Source organism: Rattus rattus, chromosome 13 (assembly GCF_011064425.1).
Source record: "Rattus rattus isolate New Zealand chromosome 13, Rrattus_CSIRO_v1, whole genome shotgun sequence".
Taxonomy (NCBI): Eukaryota; Metazoa; Chordata; class Mammalia; order Rodentia; family Muridae; genus Rattus; species Rattus rattus.
In genome coordinates, this window is record NC_046166.1 from 70609212 (window position 1) to 70627863 (window position 18652).

Sequence of the window (18652 nt, forward strand, 5' to 3'; positions counted from 1 at the left end):
TTCCTGGAAGAGCAGTGGGTGCTCTTAACCACTGAACCATTTCTGCAGCCTCTGTTACTCCAACTTAAGAGTGTATGTTTCCTCTGTGTGTTATTCCATTCATCCATCCATCCATCCATGCATCCATCCATCCATCCATCCACACATCCATCCATCCATCCACCCATCCATCTGAGGTAGGGTCTTTTTATACAGCCTGGCTGGTCTGGAACTCAGTGTGGACCATGCTTTCTTCTCGCCCCTGTGTCTCCAGACCAGGTGCTCAGGATTACAAGTGCACCGTGGGAGGCTTATGTCCCCCTGTTTATGAGAAGTGCACCAAGGTGGGAAAGCTAATATTAGTCTCTGCAGCGCTGTTGCAGTCAGAAGCCACCCCTTGTGCAGACAAGCTGTGGTGGAGCTTACGTGTTCTCAAGTGGGGCAGGGCACAGGGCTTCCCCTTATGTGGCTGCTTCATTAGCATCCTCTCACAGATGACAAAAATCACCCATCACTGCCGAGAAGCAGCAACATCCCCACCATCACTGTGCCGGGAAGCACCAACATCCCGACTTGCCAAATCTTTGCCAGGTCAGACTGCAGCTTTTGGTGTCTGCTCCATGTGAAGGGAAATGGTCCTGGGGCTTAGAGGGCAGTTCACTCATGACTGGTGTGGACTGGGGCGCACTGGGCTCAGTGGGGTGTGCACGCGTGGACAGCTTGTATTCCCCATATGGCCATCTCCAGCAGCTGAAGCTGGGTTCCACAGGAAGCAGTGCCTTGAGTTATGAATTTTACCATTCCCCAGCTGAGAACATTGCCTGTGCCACGTCCCTGGTCATGTCCCATGACCCCAAGACGTACCCTCTGAACCGGTAGCTACGGTGTGCAGAGAGGCGTCTGGCATTGAGTATGGCCCCTATCTGGCAGTGCTGATGACCTGTCCAGTGCTGAGCCTGCCCTCCCGTGTCCTCTGAGTCCTCTCTACAGTGTTAACTGTGCAGAGCTACCATGAGAAGCTGACCCGATGAAGTGGTACCCTTGCAACTGTTCAAATATTGGGGTTGCTATGAGCATCCTGGATCCCATCCTTCAGAGTTTAGAAGCCACAGACCCAACTTTTCAGACTGCTCCAGGTAATTTACTAAACAGTGACATCCCAAGTCAGAACCTGAGTGAGGTGATAAACAGTTGACCTTGGCAGTAAGGAGCAATGTGTGCTCGTGTTCTGTCCCCACAGTGTGTGCTCGTGTGCTGTCTCCACACTGTGTGCTCGTGTGCTGTCCCCACACTGTGTGCTTGTGTGCTGTCTCCACACTGTGTGCTCGTGTGCTGTCCCCACACTGTGCTCGTGTGCTGTCTCCACACTGTGCGCTGTCGCTGTCCCCACTGTGTGCGCTTGTGTTCTCTCCCCACTGTGTGCTCCTGTGCTGTCTCCACACTGTGTGCTCCTGTGTGCTGTCCCCCACAATGTGTGCTCATGTGCTGTCGCCACACTGTGCTGTGTGCTGTCCCCACAGTGTGTGCTCGTGTGCTGTCCCCACAGTGTGTGCTCCTGTGCTGTCTCCACACTGTGTGCTCCTGTGCTGTCTCCACACTGTGTGCTCGTGTGCTGTCCCCACAGTGTGTGCTCCTGTGCTGTCCCCACACTGTGTGCTCCTGTGCTGTCCCCACGGTGTGTGCTCCTGTGCTGTCCCCACACTGTGTGCACCTGTGCTGTCTCCACACTGTGTGCTCGTGTGCTGTCCCCACAGTGTGTGCTCGTGTGCTGTCCCCACAGTGTGTGCTCCTGTGCTGTGTCCACACTGTGTGCTCGTGTGCTGTCTCCACACTGTGTGCTCGTGTGCTGTCTCCACACTGTGTGCTCCTGTGCTGTCCCCACAGTGTGTGCTCCTGTGCTGTCTCCACACTGTGTGCTCCTGTGCTGTCTCCACAATGTGTGCTCCTGTGCTGTCGCCACACTGTGTGCTCCTGTGCTGTCTCCACACTGTGTGCTCGTGTGCTGTCCCCACACTGTGTGCTCATGTGCTGTCCCCACACTGTGCTCGTGTGCTGTCCCCACACTGTGTGCTGTCGTGTGTGCTGTCTGTCCACAGCGTGTGCTCGTGTGCTGTCTCCCACACTGTGTGCTCGTGTGCTGTCCCCACAGTGTGTGCTCCTGTGCTGTCTCCACAGTGTGTGCTCCTGTGCTGTCTCCACACTGTGTGCTCCTGTGCTGTCCCCACACTGTGTGCTCCTGTGCTGTCCCCACACTGTGTGCTCCTGTGCTGTCTCCACACTGTGTGCTCCTGTGCTGTCCCCACACTGTGTGCTCCTGTGCTGTCCCCACACTGTGTGCTCCTGTGCTGTCCCCACACTGTGTGCTCCTGTGCTGTCCCCACAGTGTGTGCTCCTGTGCTGTCCCCACAGTGTGTGCTCCCTGTGCTGTCCCCACACTGTGTGCTCTGTGCTGTCCCCACACTGTGTGCTCCTGGCTGTCCCCACAGTGTGTGCTGTGTGCCTCCTGTCCCACACACTGTGTGCCCTGTGCTGTCCCCACCCTGTGTGCTCCTGTGCTGTCCCCCACAGTGTGTGCTCCTGTGCTGTCCCACACTGTGTGCTCTGTCCCCCACCCTGTGTGCTCCTGTGCTGTCCCCACAGTGTGTGCTGTGTGCTGTCTCCACACTGTGTGCTCCTGTGCCACCACACTGTGTGTGCTGTCCCCACCCCTGTGTGCTCCTGTGCTGTCCCCCACCCTGTGTGCTCCTGTGCTGTCCCCACTGTGTGCTCCTGTGCTGTCCCCACAGTGTGTGCTCCTGTGCTGTCCCCACACTGTGTGCTCCTGTGCTGTCCCCACACTGTGTGCTCCTGTGCTGTCTCCACACTGTGTGCTCCTGTGCTGTCCCCACAGTGTGTGCTCCTGTGCTGTCCCCACACTGTGTGCTCCTGTGCTGTCCCCACACTGTGTGCTCCTGTGCTGTCCCCCTGTGCTGTCTCCACACTGTGTGCTCCTGTGCTGTCCCCACAGTGTGTGCTCCTGTGCTGTCTCCACACTGTGTGCTCGTGTGCTGTCCCCCACACTGTGTGCTCCTGTGCTGTCCCCACACTGTGTGCTCGTGTGCTGTCTCCACACTGTGTGCTCCTGTGCTGTCCCCACACTGTGTGCTCCTGTGCTGTCTCCACACTGTGTGCTCGTGTGCTGTCCCCACAGTGTGTGCTCGTGTGCTGTCCCCACACTGTGTGCTCCTGTGCTGTCTCCACACTGTGTGCTCCTGTGCTGTCTCCACACTGTGTGCTCCTGTGCTGTCCCCACACTGTGTGCTCCTGTGCTGTCTCCACACTGTGTGCTCCTGTGCTGTCTCCACACTGTGTGCTCGTGTGCTGTCCCCACATTGTGTGCTCGTGTGCTGTCCCCACACTGTGTGCTGGTGTGCTGTGTGCTGGTGTGCTGTCCCACAGTGTGTGCTCCTGTGCTGTGTCCACACTGTGTGCTCCTGTGCTGTCTCCACACTGTGTGCTCGTGTGCTGTCCCCACACTGTGTGCTGGTGTGCTGTCCCACACTGTGTGCTCCTGTGCTGTCTCCACACTGTGTGCTGGTGTGCTGTCCCACGGTGTGTGCTCCTGTGCTGTCCCCACACTGTGTGCTCGTGTGTTGTCCCCACACTGTGTGCTCGTGTGCTGTCTCCACGGTGTGAGCTTGTGTGCTGTCTCCACACTGTGTGCTCGTGTGCTGTCTCCACACTGTGTGCTCCTGTGCTGTCTCCACACTGTGTGCTCGTGTGCTGTCCCCATAGTGTGTGCTTGCGTGCTGTCTCCGGTGCCCAGTGTGGCACACAGACCCATACATTGTGGCTAGTTTGCATTAACAGCAAACAGTCATACTTAACCCTTGCCCCAGGATACACTGGTTTGTTCCCTTATATTTGTTCTTGTGAGACAGTGTCTTACTCTGCAGCCCAGTCTGTCTTCAGATTTGGGGTTCCCTATCTGGGCCTCACTTCACCTGGCTTTCCCTCCCCATTTTAAATGTCATCACACTACACCTCAGCTAGTCCTCTTTGAGATGAGGGTGCCAAGGCCCAGGACACTAAGATCCTCATAAGCACAGCCTCACTGGCCACACGGCTGAGCTGTGGGGCTCCAGCACTCCCGGGAGCTGCTGAGGGACTTCACTCAGTGTCTAGTGCATCCTTGTCAGGAGGTCCACGGCCCTCTTCCAGTATTAAGCCTGCTCGCCTCTTCCTGGCAGTCAGTGGGCCATATCAAATCAGATGGTTACCCTCTTGTCTCCCTGGGAACTCCGAGAAGCTCCTGTGTCAAAGATGTCTGTTACAGTGTGGTGTGTAACACCAACTGTGACATAACCATGTGTGTTCACGGCCTCTCTCCACCTAGCTCCCACTCAGTAACTTAGCTGGTTTACGACGGACACTGATTACTTCACAGTTCCTAATCTTTTTTTCCCCCTGAAGCCCTTTGTTTAGATAAAAATTACCAAGGCAACTTCCTGCTGGCTAGCTTTCCCAGGGCCAGAAGATCTGTGCTAGCTGCAAGGAGGCAAAGGCAGCAACAGTCTTAGCAGTGTGGACCCTGATCCACTATACTGACATGCCAGGCAGGACGTGCACACGCTGCCATCGGGGCATGAGTGTCATGGGGTAAATAACTGCTTCCTGGTTGGTTTCGGAGCCTCCTCCACAGGGATTCCGTGCTTGAAGCGATCATCTTCGTCAAGAGCTTGTGACTGGGGGTGGGTGGGGGGTGTCATAGGCCTAGGGTAGAAGCCGCTAGTGTTACTTTGCTAAATGGTCATGTTAAAAATCACCCTCTAAATGTGTTCATATCCTTAGAGCTGGACTGTTCACAGACGCTTCTTTTATAACGGGCCGAGATTAATGCAAAGCTGCAAAGCCAGTCAAAGCATTGAGAGTAAGGGGCCGAGTGCTCAGTCCTAAGTGGGACATCTTAATCAACAGGCCCCAACTCTCCCCTTCCCTTGTACCCTCACCTCCGCCTCCACCAAGGCTTAGGGACCTTTGTGGAAGGGAATCAGGAAGAGCATACAGTGAGGAATGGCCTGAAGTGCTGCCTTCTGGTCACACAGTCTCACAGCAGCCGTGGTGACCTGTTCAAGGCTGCACAAGATCAAGCCGATGGGATTGTGGCATAGATGGGGGTGCTCCCTGGGGAGCTGTTGGCAGTCGAAAGCTGCTGGGGGGAGGAAAATTACGTTTTTGAGGATGCTCCAGCGGCTGGCCCGTCACCATACACACAAAGATAGCGCTAACTGAACTTAGTGGGTTCTCAGAAAGAAGACATGTAGGAGAGACACACTGAGGGAAATATAAATGGAGTTAGAAAAGGGAAACAGGGTGTGGGTGTGGTCACATTTCATTGTATGCATGTAAGAAATTCTCAAGAATAAAGAAAAATGTAAAGTCCCAAGGAACGAGAGGCCATCTTCCAGTGGTAACTGTGACAGGATTTGACTGCTTGGCAGCCATCGTGATCTAAGTCATCAGCTACTTCATGATCTGGTTAAACCACATGGAGTATCTTGGGACTGAGGTGAGGAGGAGCATGTGTGATTGCCCTGGTGGCGGCGGCGAGCTTAGGATCCCTGTGAGGAACCAGGTGCCCTTGTGCTGGCGAGTCACCACACTTCCTTCCACCCAAGGCCCCATCACTTCACTGCCCTTCTCACAGCTTGTCCTCGTAGTGACGGTTACATTCAGGATCTGTCCACATTCCTCCCCATCTGTTTGTGTGACCGAAAGCATCGTCATTGTGCGATCCAGGTCTATGCCATTAAGCATCCAGCCGCTGAGGACACCCTCCGTTCCAGGGATGAGGACGTGCTCTGCAAAGTCCCTCTCTGGGACACAGACAGGGAGCGCTGGGATGGGACACTGCAAGGGTTTCTCCAGCTCGAGCAGTGAGACATCGTTCTCCCCCGTCTCCTCGTCGTAACGCATGTGCACGTGGGCGCTCTTGATCCCGATCTGCTGGTCATCATCTGAAACCATGAGCAAACCACCCAGCTTACATTGCTTTGTCTTCAACGGTGAGACAGCCGCCAGGGGACACAAGTGTAGATCACAGAGTGGGCCAAGCCGACTTGTTTCCTGGGCCTCATCACACTGTCCTCTAAAAAAGTCAAATGTTTATTCTGGAACACAGGACTGCACGGGGAATGGGGAGCGGTTAGAAAACAGGAGACGCTGAAAAGAAACAGCTCCAGGGCAGACTGAACGCACTGCTCAGGGTTTCTAGACACATTTGCTCGTTCAGTCGGGGTCTCAGCTAATAGCTTGTTCCCACGAGTATTTAAGGACAAGCGGTGAGACGCACTCACTTCAAGGCTCCAACTTCAAGGCTCACTACATTCATGGCCGATGCTAGGACCTTTCCAACGGGGGAAATGATTTAGGGATGGAGAATGGAGCTACAGGTAAGTCTTGAGATGGGACAGGATTATAACCCAAGATGATAGGAAGGCAGGATTTGAACCCAGCCCCTCTGGCCTTCAGCCAGCCCTCCATGTCCAGGTGGTGGCTCCACTGCTGGGACTCGTCCATGCTAAATGCTACTTAGCACTGGCCTGCTATGTCCACATTCTACTAGTCATGTCTTGTTTGTCTGTGGCACTGGCCTGCTGTGTCCACATTCTACTAGTCAGGTCTTGTTTGTCTGTGACAATGGTCTGCTGTATCCACATTCTACTGGTCATGTCTTGTTTGTCTGTGGCACTGGCCTGCTGTGTCCACATTCTACTGGTCATGCCTTGTTTGTCTGTGACACTGGCCTGCTGTGTCCACATTCTACTGGTCATGCCTTGTTTGTCTGTGACACTGGCCTGCTGTGTCCACATTCTACTGGTCATGCCTTGTTTGTCTGTGGCACTGGCCTGCTGTGTCCATATTCTACTGGTCATGTCTTGTGTGTCTGTGACACTGGCCTGCTGTGTCCACATTCTACTAGTCATGTCTTGTGTGTCTGTGACACTGGCCTGCTGTGTCCACATTCTACTGGTCATGTCTTGTGTGTCTGTGACACTGGCCTGCTGTGTCCACATTCTACTGGTCATGTCTTGTGTGTCTGTGACACTGGCCTGCTGTGTCCACATTCTACTGGTCATGTCTTGTGCGTCTGTGACATTGGCCTGCTGTGTCCACATTCTACTGGTCATGTCTTGTGTGTCTGTGACACTGGCCTGCTGTGTCCACATTCTACTGGTCATGTCTTGTTTGTCTATGCTTGCAGTTTATAACCATCTCAGTATTTCTGATGCTGTTTTGTGTCTTTTCCAGTAGGGTTTCCAGTAGGATTCATTTCATCCTGGGTGTAGTTTCCCTGTCTTGTCTAGAACTAGTTACCTCAGAACAGCCTCCTGGTCCTCTGGATTTTATAATTCCTTCTACTGCTTCATATAATTCCTTCTACAAATGATTGCTTCATTTATGAGCGCTTCACTTATAAAGCTCACAGAAGAGACACTCACCTGCTTTCACAGTGAGGTTGCTGTGCAGTAACGAGCACTTCGCTGTTGTCAGCACAAAGTTTTCCTGGAGTAACACGCCAGCACAGAAGTCCTCTCCTTCAGAATTTGTTAATCTGACCTTTCAAAAAAGAAAAAGAAAATGGCTGTGAGGAGCCAGTGTGACATCAGGGAGCAGTAAGGCTGAGTGGGTGTCCTGGGCATGTGGGGCAGTCAGTCAGTGTCCACATCCCACTGCCTCTTCCATGGCCATCAGCACTGCTGCCGAGGTCTGAGGCCCTTGCTGACAGAGTCGAGTAATAGCTGTCAGAATCCCCTCCCCCTGGAACAAGGGAAACAGATGGGATTGAAGGGCTGGTCACCAGGGATGCTGAAAGTCTTTCAGGGGCCAGAGCTTGTGTGACTTCTGAGTTTGCATGGCGCAGAGCAGGATGGATAACTCAGGCAGGGCCCACCGAGTGGCAAGGGAGTGGAGAGCCCTGGGAGACACCATGGTGGGCGGTAGCTGTGGGACAGAGAGGATGCTAAGGAGCTCAGGCTCCACCCCATTGTCAGGAGTCACGTGCATGTGTTTATGGAGAGAAACTACTTAAGGCCAGGGAAGCTTGGTCCAAAGGGTCAGTGGGACAGTTCAGGACTCAGGAATGCTGAAAGTAATGTGTTAGACCAGCCGGTTGAAAATGTAGCCAAGCTACATTTGGTATACACAGCAGGGTCCTGTCTCTGTAGGGGAAGCAACTGGCTCTAACCACTGCACCAGCCTTCCCCAGCAAAGCCTACAAGGGAGGTATAATTGCATTAAGCCGTTTCCAGGCATCTTACCATGTTTCAGAGCATCGCTGAAACAAATTGATAGAGCTTTCTGTAGGTAATAAGTTATAGCTCACAAGCTCTGCCACCCCTTAGTAGTCGCCAGGCAGAAAACCATGATCCGTGTTCCATACTGAGGAGAAAAGTCAGCCCAGCTGACTCAGAACGAACTGTTAGGTGGGGCACAATGTAGGGGCGATAAAGCAGCCATGACTATTCCAGAAACTCAAATAACTAAGTAGAGGGGAAAAACACAAGTTAAAAGGAGGTGATGGACAGACTACAGACTGTGGATTAACAGACTGGATGCTGCAAATGCAAAGATTACTGACCTTGAGGATGACGGTGGACATGATTCAGATTAAGACAGGAACCTGGAAGCTCACCCAGTCACACTGTGTGCACACACCCACACTGTGTCCACACCCCAGGCCTGGCTGGGGCCATTAACAGTCTGATAAGCATAGTTCTAGATCCTTTTGCAGCAGATGGAGAATGTTATTGAAATCCATAACTGGTCAGACACAGAGAGTAGGTGAGCATGCATATTGACACATCCTCAGTGCAGCCCCTAGTCCTATCCTTTAGACTCAGGGGGATTTCAGAAAGGCAGTAGAAGGAATTATAAAATCCGGAGGACCAGGAGGCCTGTTCTGAGGTAACTAGTTCTAGACAAGACAGGGAAACTACACCCAGGGAATAGCACCAGTGTAGCTGCCTAAACAATTCTGCATAATGGCATGCTAGCACAGGTGGAGAAACCTCACAAAGAGCCTACTCCTAAATGAAGAGCAGTCAGTCCATGAGCACTGAGAGAAGAACCTGTTTCCTTCTGGGACCAGCTAATAGGTTATTCCATCCCAAGTGGTCAGCCCTAAACACATGTACATACGAGCAACTCCAGATAGATTTAGTAGATATGTGTGTTCCCCAACTCCCTCTCAAATTCATGACCTCTTCCTCTTTAATTATTATTGCAACACACACACACACACACACACACACACACACACACACACACTCTACTGGGTCCATTTGATGTTGCATATATATATATATATATATATGAATGAAATAAAATCTGATTTATTTTATATTTACATATATTTGATATATATTTAGACTGAATTAAGAACATTAAAGCTGGGCTGGAGAGATGGCTCAGCGGTTAGTAGCACCTGACTGCTCTTCCAGAGGTCATGAGTTCAATTCCCAGCAACCACATGGTGGCTCACAACCATCTGTAAAGAGATCCGATGCCCTCTTCTGGTGTATCTGAAGACAGCTACAGTGTACTTATATATAATAAATAAATAAATCTTTAAAAAATTTAGCTTTCTCTTAAAAAAAAAAAGAACATTAAAGCTATTTTCACCTGTTCTTACTTATATCCGTGTGACTACTAGAAATTTCTTCACAGCCTACCTGGTGGGTATTATACCCCCTTTGAGCAGTCTATTCTATGGAAGGTAATGAAGCAGAGGACCGGGTTGCCATAGAGATATATGAAGAGAATGAAAAATAGGGAAGTCAAAGCCAAGATGGTGGCATAGAACCACAAGGACCAAGCAAGGCCCATGTTGTGGTGACAAAGCAGAGCAAGCAAGGACTTGATTACTGGCCAAGTAACTGCAGGGCGACAGTGAGGGGCATGGAACTGAAGGACAGGGGGAATCCTATACATTGTTGCCAAGTCGCGAGTGATTCCTGGCAAGAGCACTGTCAGGTGGGCAGGCCTCCAGTGCTTAAATTCTAAGTCAGTCAGAAAAGGGGAACAAAGAGAAATGGGCTGAAACATAGTAGCTTTGAGTCCAGGAAGGGGGTGCATCAGGGGCTGCGCTCAGTCAGCCGCCTGCCCTGGTGCTCCACTGTGGCACAAGGCATAAAGAGAAAGCCATTGGTCAGACACACACGGTGTATCCTGGTGGATGGAACCAACAGAACTCCTAATGAGGAGCTAATGGTGCAGAGAGCCCAGTTTGCGCTCTGGGAGAGCCAGTGGAGCTCAAGAGAGAGCTTTCCTAACTCACTTAGTAATTACCTCTTTGGGGCAAGAAAATAGAAACAACAGAATGGAGTTTGTAACAAAACAGAAGCTGTTGCGGAGTGTTATTACCTGCCACGGGAAGCTAGGCCAACTCCGGCAGATGTCGTCTGTCATTTGTGTCCTGATGTGTTGGGAAGTCAGAGCCCCGCATGCACATTTGTCTTCGATGTGGTGTGGGCCACATGGGGAGAAAAGCAGTATCGTCTGAGCAGACGTGGGGTCCACAGCGGCACTGACCTAAAGTCTCATCTGAGTGCTGGCAGACTCGAGGTCATTGGTGCCCATGGGGAGCAAGGTAAGGCTGAACTGCCTGCTCCCGGGATTACTTATGCGGCAGCTGTGGATAATAGAGTAATGGGTCTTCTGACACAGAGCACATCCAGCCTACAGTTGCTCTACCGTGGAGGCTAGAACCCGGAGTCAGCAACTACATCCAACTAACTACAGCGCTCCAGCCCCTACTCGTGAGGCAGAGGGAGGGCGACTGCCTACCCCTGTGAGAACTCACCACTTGGACTGCATGATCTGTGGTCCTCACCCAGCTTGTAGCCCTTGGCACAGCTGCACATGTAGGATGACTGCCCTGGGTGGCAGAAATGCTGGCATCCATCCGTCCTCTCTAGGTGACATTCATTTTTAGCTGAAAGGGAAGGAGAAGGTCGAACCAGCCATGCTGGGGTGTCAGTCTGTGTCATTGATTCCCAGTGCATGGGTCTGGCTTGTGCCCTGCTGTTGCTTGTATGTTACATGTACAGGAGAAATATAAACATGGTATTACATCTACAGTCCTGACTCTCTCCAGGCCTCATAGAAAGCTTCCCACACTCAAGTGCCCCAAGAGAGCTCGTGGAGACGCAGTGAGGTGGCACCTATGTTTGGCCTCAGGAGGAGTCCCACGCGGGCGTCTTCCACTGCCCTAGCATCTATGTTCCTGGTTGTTTCCTTTCCTAACGCAACAGGTGCTGTCTTTGGATGGTTCCTAAGGAACAGAAATGGGACCGAGAGTGGGTCAGAGCCCAGGACAGATGGCTGAGCAGCCGAGGAGGGGCTAAAGTCCCTCAGCACAGTCTAGGTGGACCACTCCCAAAGCATCACCAGGGAGGTGATGGCCTGGGAATCCAGTTGAGAGCAAAGGGCCTGTTCTGCACAGAGCTGGCTCTGAGCTGCCAGAGACACTCTTTATTCCCATACTCACCGATTGTCAGGAATCCATTCTCTTGGCTCCATGACATCATTTGCATGGGTATTATGGGACTGTTCTTAGTCAGGCCTGGTGCTACAGGTCTGTCCATCATAGCTACTTTGACGTCTGAGGTTCAAAGACTGCCTGGACTATGTAGTAAGTCCCTTTATTTATTTTTTATTTATCTGAATGTTTTGCATATATGCATGTAGTGCCCACAGAGATCAGAAGGAGGTACTAGACTCCCCCTGGGACTAAGGTTAAAGAAGGTTGAGAGCAGCCCTGTGGGTGCTGGGAATCGAACCTGGAAGAGCAGACAGCCTTTTTAACCTGTGGGCCATCTTTCTAGCCCCATGCATATCAAGTTCAAGGCCAGCCTGGGGAACTTACTCAGACCCTGATCAAAATAGAATGTTAAAAGGCCTGGAGATATTGCCCAGTGGAAGAGAGTTTGCCTGCACATATGGGACCCTAGAATCAATTCCTAGAATTCAAAAAAACAAAGGCTATTTATTTATGAAGCTTTGCCTTGCTTTCTCTCTATCTGGAGTATCCCCTGACTGGCATGCCAGTCAGACACAGTTGTGTACTGCCCTTCCAGCTTGGATGCCAATTATGGACTAGGGGGAATGGTCAGGAAAGAGGAGAGGAGACCCCTATGCTGTGAAATTTTTCAACAGAGGTAGGGCCAGACAGTAGGGTCACAGGATACGGCCAGGACCTGGGGCATGATTTCCAGGGTGGGGCAGAATAGGGAACCAAGGAGCCCCCTGAGATGAGTGTATCACGGTTCCTGGGCACCCTCCTGTGCCTGAGCTAACTGCTGTGACTTCCAAGAAGGCCCCTCGTGGATTGGGGAATGGATGGCACCTCACCCATTGCACAGGTCTTGCCCTCATAGCCGGGGGCGCACGTGCAGCTGAAACTGCGGATGTGGTCCTTACATGTCCCGTTGTTGAGGCAGGGCTGGGAGATGCACGGAAAGCCACCTACGGAAGAAGGACCTCTGAGACTGCACTGTGGACTTGAGCCAGGACCCTGAGCTTCTCCACCAGGGTAGAGGAGGCCATGTTCCAGGCGCTTCCTGTCCCACTGGGTGCCATGTGACCCCTATGCATCTCTCGACATTACTATCATGCACCCCATCTCCCATTCATTTCAAAGTGTCCTTGAGCTCACCCACCCTGCATTCTCCATTAAGCCTTACACCTCTTTCTGCTGACACCCACCCCATGCTCCTCCTGAGGATAGCCTGCAGAGCAGACCCCGAGACAAACATCAGGGTTCCAGCCACAGTTCTCTCATATGGTGCACAGTCAAGGTCTGACACAACAACTTCTGGCCTACAGCTTGCTCCTTCCCAGAAGTTGGACAAGCTATGAGGTTGGGAGGGAGGAGCAATCCTGTCTGTTGCCTGAGCCCTGGCTGCCTGGGAACCCCCAGATATCAAAACCAGAGGCTCACTGTGGTCCTGCTGGGCAGAGCCTTAGAACCAATGTCCTTCCCTGGCAGACACCCTGTCCCTCTCAGGAGCCAGAGGCTTAGTTAGAGTCCATGGGCCTCAGCAGAGACCCATCTCAGAGCTGAAGAGGAAGGAACACAGGCCAGAGAGAGCTGGAAGGGCACTCACCACTGTACTGACTCCAGAACTCATCCTGTGGAAGCAAAAAGTAAGAATGTTACCACATTCTTTCTGTATTCAGTCTACCATGGATGGTTACTGGCTGGTTTTGTGTGTTAACTTGACACAAGCTGAAGTTATCATAGAGAAAGGAACCTCCCTTGAGGAAATGCCTCCATGAGGCCCAGCTGTAAGGCATTTTCTCAATTAGTGATCAAAGGAGTACACAAGGCATTGTGGGTGGTGCCATCCCTGGCTGGTGGCCTTGGGTTCTATAAGAGAGCAAGCTGAGCAAGCCAGGGGAAGCAAGCCAGTAAGTAACATCCCTCCATGGCCTCTGCAGCAGCTCCTGCTTCCTGACCCACTTGAGTTCCAGTGCTGACTTCCCTGGGTGATGAACAGCAATGTGGAAGTGTAAGCTTTCCTCCACAACTTGCTTCTTGGTCCTGATGTTTGTGCAGGAATAGGAACTCTGACTAAGACAGATGGACTCAGGGGTGAGAATGCATGGATTTTACTCGCTTGTCGAGATGATGTGGGTTTTTCGTGTATGGTTTCTATTTACACGGAACAGGAGTGGAATAGTCTATGCCAGGTTACTGACCATGTCTCACAGGGAGGGGGTGAGGTGCGTGAGCACAGGAAGCTACACTGTGCCTTGTTTCCGGCCACTTTCCCACCTCACTCTACAGAAATAGATGCGTGGTGTCGGTCTGAAATCTTGACTTTGTTTTCCCAATAAGCTGTTATAATCGTGAAGGCTTGTGGGCAGGACTAGAGCGGAGGCCTCGTCCAAATGAGCTATTCAGACGCGTGGTGCGTCCCCAAACCGTACCTCCTAACGATGTGTGGATGATGTCACAATTGCTGTTCCCCTCACAGATTGGAATTTAGGGCGGGTTACTTAAAAACCTTTCCTTGCTTTCTCTAAATGACAGTTGGGCTGTTCCAGAAGGATCCTCTATAGCCTAGGAGCCTTTAGGAAACTATAATTAAAAATATTTAAACACTCTATAGAAAAGAGGTTAATGTTTTATTCACAAACAGTTTTAAATATTGCTACATTTACATGTGAAACTGTCACAGCGCTGGGAATTGAACCAGGACCTCAGGCAGGACAAGCACTCCACCAGCATGCCACACCCCGGCCTGGGAAATTGTTATTAAATGCTTTACAACCATATTCTGAAGTATTTACGTGGATATAGTCGCCGTGGCTTCAGTTTTGGCTCCCTCTCTCTGCCTGTGGCAGACCTTATGAATAATTAAAAGTGTCGAATTCTTACCCGATTGTCTAGTGTGCATGCATGTGTGAGGAAAGAAGCCACTTATGGATCGTGAGGAATGTGCTCGCTGTGTGTCTGTAAGGGAAAGGTTTCGTCTTCCTAAAATTCCCCTGGCACGTGCAAGCAGCAGAGTGCTTTGGTCGTGGCGTGATGGACAGGTCTCCTCATCTAGGCAGCCTGAGCAGAAGGGAGTATAGAGAGAGTGGGGTCCTCGGTCCCTGCCATCTCTAGGGCTGGCTTCTCATCTGTGAGGTCAGGCTTGCGCCAACCCCACCATAAGAAAATGGACTAACTGATCCCGAGACAGCTGTGCCTGCCTGAACCGGGTAACCCCGAGGGCTTTCGTACCGTGCTGGCGTCATTTTCAAACACTTCTCTTGCCTCCTCGCGGTTGCAGATTTCCTCGTAACACTCCCTTTCTAGGTTCCCCTGGAGGAATTCTTCCAGGAGGTAAGAACTGGCTCGCCTCCACCTCAGCAGAATGTTGTTTGCCTCGGAGGCTGGGAGAAACACTGCAGAGAGGCAGGACAGTGTGAGCAGGAGCCCTCTCTCACCCAGGGCCTCAGCCAGCGCATGCTGCTCTCCCCCGGTCAGCAGGGCCTGCTCTGAGCATCCCCAGGACCAACCGCTCACATCTCAGCTGGGCATGTACTTTCCATTGGTTGAGTGAGTGGACGGCCCTTGTGAGATTTGGGCAGACACATTGGCATTTTGTGGGTAGAGGATCCAGGCCCAGAGAAGCCATGATCGTCTAGGTAAGCGTCCACACAGTAGTAAGAGGACATGGGCAGGAACACCATCGTTTGCTTCAGTGTTACCTACCCTGGTAATTTTAAATCTTGGCGTTGCAAAAATGCAACACCTGTGGGCAGACGCACAGCAGGTCAGGTCTTCATGGAGAGTGGAGGGTGTCCATGTGTGAACAAGAAATACAGGGATGCAGGCATTGAGTGGCTTCCCCACAGTAGGAAGGAATCCTGGCCAGGCAGGCAGGCAGACAGACAGACAGACCTCCAGACAGCTCTGGGGACCGGGTGTACTAGGGTAGGCTAAGTCACTCCCTCAGGCACAGCTCAGACCCACACAGTTTTCCTTCCTGCACATTCACAGGGTAGAATTGGGCTCTGAGCTCCTCCTACCCTTGCTGCCACCTTGGACACTTAGAGCAGCGGTCTGAGGAGAGGACCGGCTGCCAGGAAGATGCACACAGTTTGGCATTGATGTGGCAACAAGGTTTTGTCCACCTCAGGGACAGTGATGCCATCACAGGGCTTAGAGACACGATCCTGCTCACCAGGAGCACCTAGCTCACAGTCACTGTCAACAGGATGACAGCAGGTATGCGAGCCGTCTTTATTGGGTTATCTTTTCCCCCAATACCGCTGAGGAAAGTGCCAAGTAGCCCCATTTGGCTAAGATTGTGTAGATGTGGACCACAAGGCTTGGCAGGCTCAACCCAACAACAGTGATTTTCTGAGCGGCTCTGTGCTCAGGCTTGGGTGCGTGTGGAGAGTGGGCAGATAGAACTTGCCCGTGTGGGCTCCACCCTCACAGGAAGTTGGCATTTAGCAACCGTTCCACATGGAGTGACTGGTGAGGACGAGTGTCAGGCATGGATGGGGGGAGCGTGGAAGTCAGAGAGAGTGAAGATCAGTGGCCTGGAACCACAACACAGAAGGCCCTGCAGAGACTCAGAGGGGCCAGGAGTGCCACAGAAGGCTTCGATGCTCCAGGGTAGAGAGAGCGCTGTGGATCCAGGCTCGGGTTGGCTGCCCCACAGCCTCTGGCACAGAACAAGAACACCCGACATGTACATGGACAGGCTACAGCCTAGCTTTGGCTAAGGTGTTCCCAGCCTGGTCTCGTCCTGCACAACTTAGGCTGTACTTGGCCTGTTAAGGCCCCTGTTCCTCTCAGCAGCTGTAACCACACTGACTTTCAGGAGGGAGAGTGAGAACACGGCTTGTCCTTTCAGACCCCTAGAGACAAGATCATCTACAGAAGCATTGAGTGTCCCGAGGATGAGATGGCTAGGTCTGGTGATTCATTCCTGTGGTTCTAGCACGTGGGAAACTGAGGGGGGGGGATTGCCAAGAGCTGAAGAGAGCCTGAACTATAGAAAGTTCCAGACCAGCTTGGGCTATAGAAATAAAACTCTGACTTAAGAAAATGTCTTGCCCTGCAGTTACTTGACGTGCCAGGGTGGGTTAGTACCCAGGGGGCCTTTCCCCTTTTCAGAGGAGAAGGGGAGGAGGGGTAGGGGAGGGGCTGTGTGATGGGCAGACTGGGAGGAAGGGGGGGCTGCAATCAGGTTGTAAAATGAAAGAATAAATAAATTAACCGGGGTGGGGGTGGGGAGAGAAAATGTTCTTTAAAAGAACAAAACAGCAAATGCCTACCTGACAGCTCCACCTGGTGCAGGGCGAGGGTGAGGATGAAGGAGAGAATGAAACCCCGGTGCAGTGAGATGCAGTCAGCCATGCTGACCCAGAGCCTGGCTGGCCCAGGCAGAGCAAAGTCTGCAGGTAACCAAAGTCCAGGGCCTCAGGAAGCACTGTGGTCAATGTGTGCCTTAGTACACATAGAGCGTCTAGATGACCCATGGACCCTGCCCGGCGTTGATGGCTTGCAGAAGAGGCTCCTTCTCACTGTGCTGCCTTCCTGCCTTTATGGTTAGGGAGAGGTAGACACCGAGGGGCCTCTGCACAGGTCGGATCCTTTCCCTGCAAGGCGCCTTCCTGGGTCTGGACACAGCACTGAGTAGGGAGGAGGTTACCACAGGGATGTGTAGTCTTACAAGGGAGGGGGCACGTGGAGTGAACAGAGAAGGGGATTTTACAGTGCAAAATCCCATGATGGAGACGGGCAGGTGAGAGGCCTCGGTGAGAGCGCACAGCGAGATCTGAGGCACGTGGGAGGAAACCAGGAGGCGTGACTGGAGCCACACTCCCAGGGACACGGGAGTAGGGGTACATGAAAGTATCGTGAGCAAATGGGTCCTTCTACCAGTGCAGCTGGTGCCTGTATCTTTGGTTGACTGTAGGACACTCGCAGGGGCAAAACTCGAATGACACCTTTAATAAATAATAAATAAACACGATTATTTATTAAGGTAGAGAGGGAAGGAGACGGAGAGGGCAGCAGCCTATCTTCAACACAAACACTGTGGAGTTGTTTTCTAAAAGTTGGATGAGAAACAAATTCAACTGTATCTATAGTGAGTGACCTAAGCTGGAAATTAATTTTCTAGGATCAAGCAGGGTGACATTCAGGCAGTCTGGAGGTCTCTGCGCTGCCTCCTAGGAAAAGGCTGGAGAGATTTGTCTGTGGGGATCCATCCCACGTGGACATTTACACACCGTTAACAACTGTTAAAACCAAGAACAGCAGCTTGAGAATAGGGATCCAAATCCTTCCGGTCAGCACTCAGGGAGCTCTGAGGAAGAAGAGGTGGGGAATCGGTAAGAGCCCGAGGGGACACAAGACAACAAAGAAACTGGGCCTTCTCGATACAGTGGGACAGACTCACGTGTGAACTCAGAGACGTGGCAGCATGCAGGTCTAAGCTAGATGGCTTCCAGCACTGGGAGGGGAGGTAGACACAAGCACCACCAGGAACCCAGAAGTTATCTCTCGTTGGCAGTTGCTCTCAAAGGAAAAGTGAGTTTTCCCCAACGGAGTCCCACTAGGTGTACAAACCACACTTAAAGACAGGTCCTACACCCAGCAGATGGCCAACACAAAACCAACTCAATGAAGGGTTGGGGATTTAGCTCAGTGGTAGAGCGCTTGCCTAGCAAGCGCAAGGCCCTGGGTTCGGTCCCCAGCTCCGGAAAAAAAGGAAAAAGAAAGAAAAAAACCAACTCAATGGTATTTTTGGAGGGTTTGTTTGTTTGTTGACTTTTGGGGTTTTTTTTTGGTCACATGATGCTCCATCTGGGCATTTCTTTCTTACCTCACGGGCCTTTTGATTATACATTATGGCCTCAGATTTTGTGTTTTTATGGTGCCTCTGTGTGTGCCTCCCCATCTGTGTATGTTTCTTGTGCTTTTTCTTTGGCTTTTTAAAAAAAATGTTCCTTTTAATCTTATTGTATATGTAGAATTTATCAGAGTAGCTTACAGACAGGCCCTTCTGGTCTGATAATGGCTGTCTTCGGTCCAGGACCAGGATCCAAACGCCGTTCAGTGTCCAGGGCTGGATGTCTCAGCTGCTGTTCGATGTACACCAGGCTCCTGAAGAGGGAG

General features: G+C 51.9%; 1 protein-coding gene across 1 annotated transcript; it reads right to left on the reverse strand.

Annotated features, from left to right (window-relative positions):
- Positions 1-5293: 5293 nt before the first annotated feature.
- Positions 5294-16891, reverse strand: Proz (protein Z, vitamin K dependent plasma glycoprotein). The gene is made up of 8 exons (XM_032918970.1): positions 16804-16891; positions 14753-14916; positions 13128-13152; positions 12373-12486; positions 10823-10954; positions 10384-10475; positions 7461-7578; positions 5294-5975 (listed from the first exon to the last, which is right to left on the reverse strand). Exons 1-8 carry the CDS (start codon positions 16883-16885, stop codon positions 5482-5484), a joined length of 1221 nt encoding a protein of 406 aa, XP_032774861.1. The 5' UTR covers positions 16886-16891; the 3' UTR covers positions 5294-5481.
- Positions 16892-18652: the final 1761 nt, after the last annotated feature.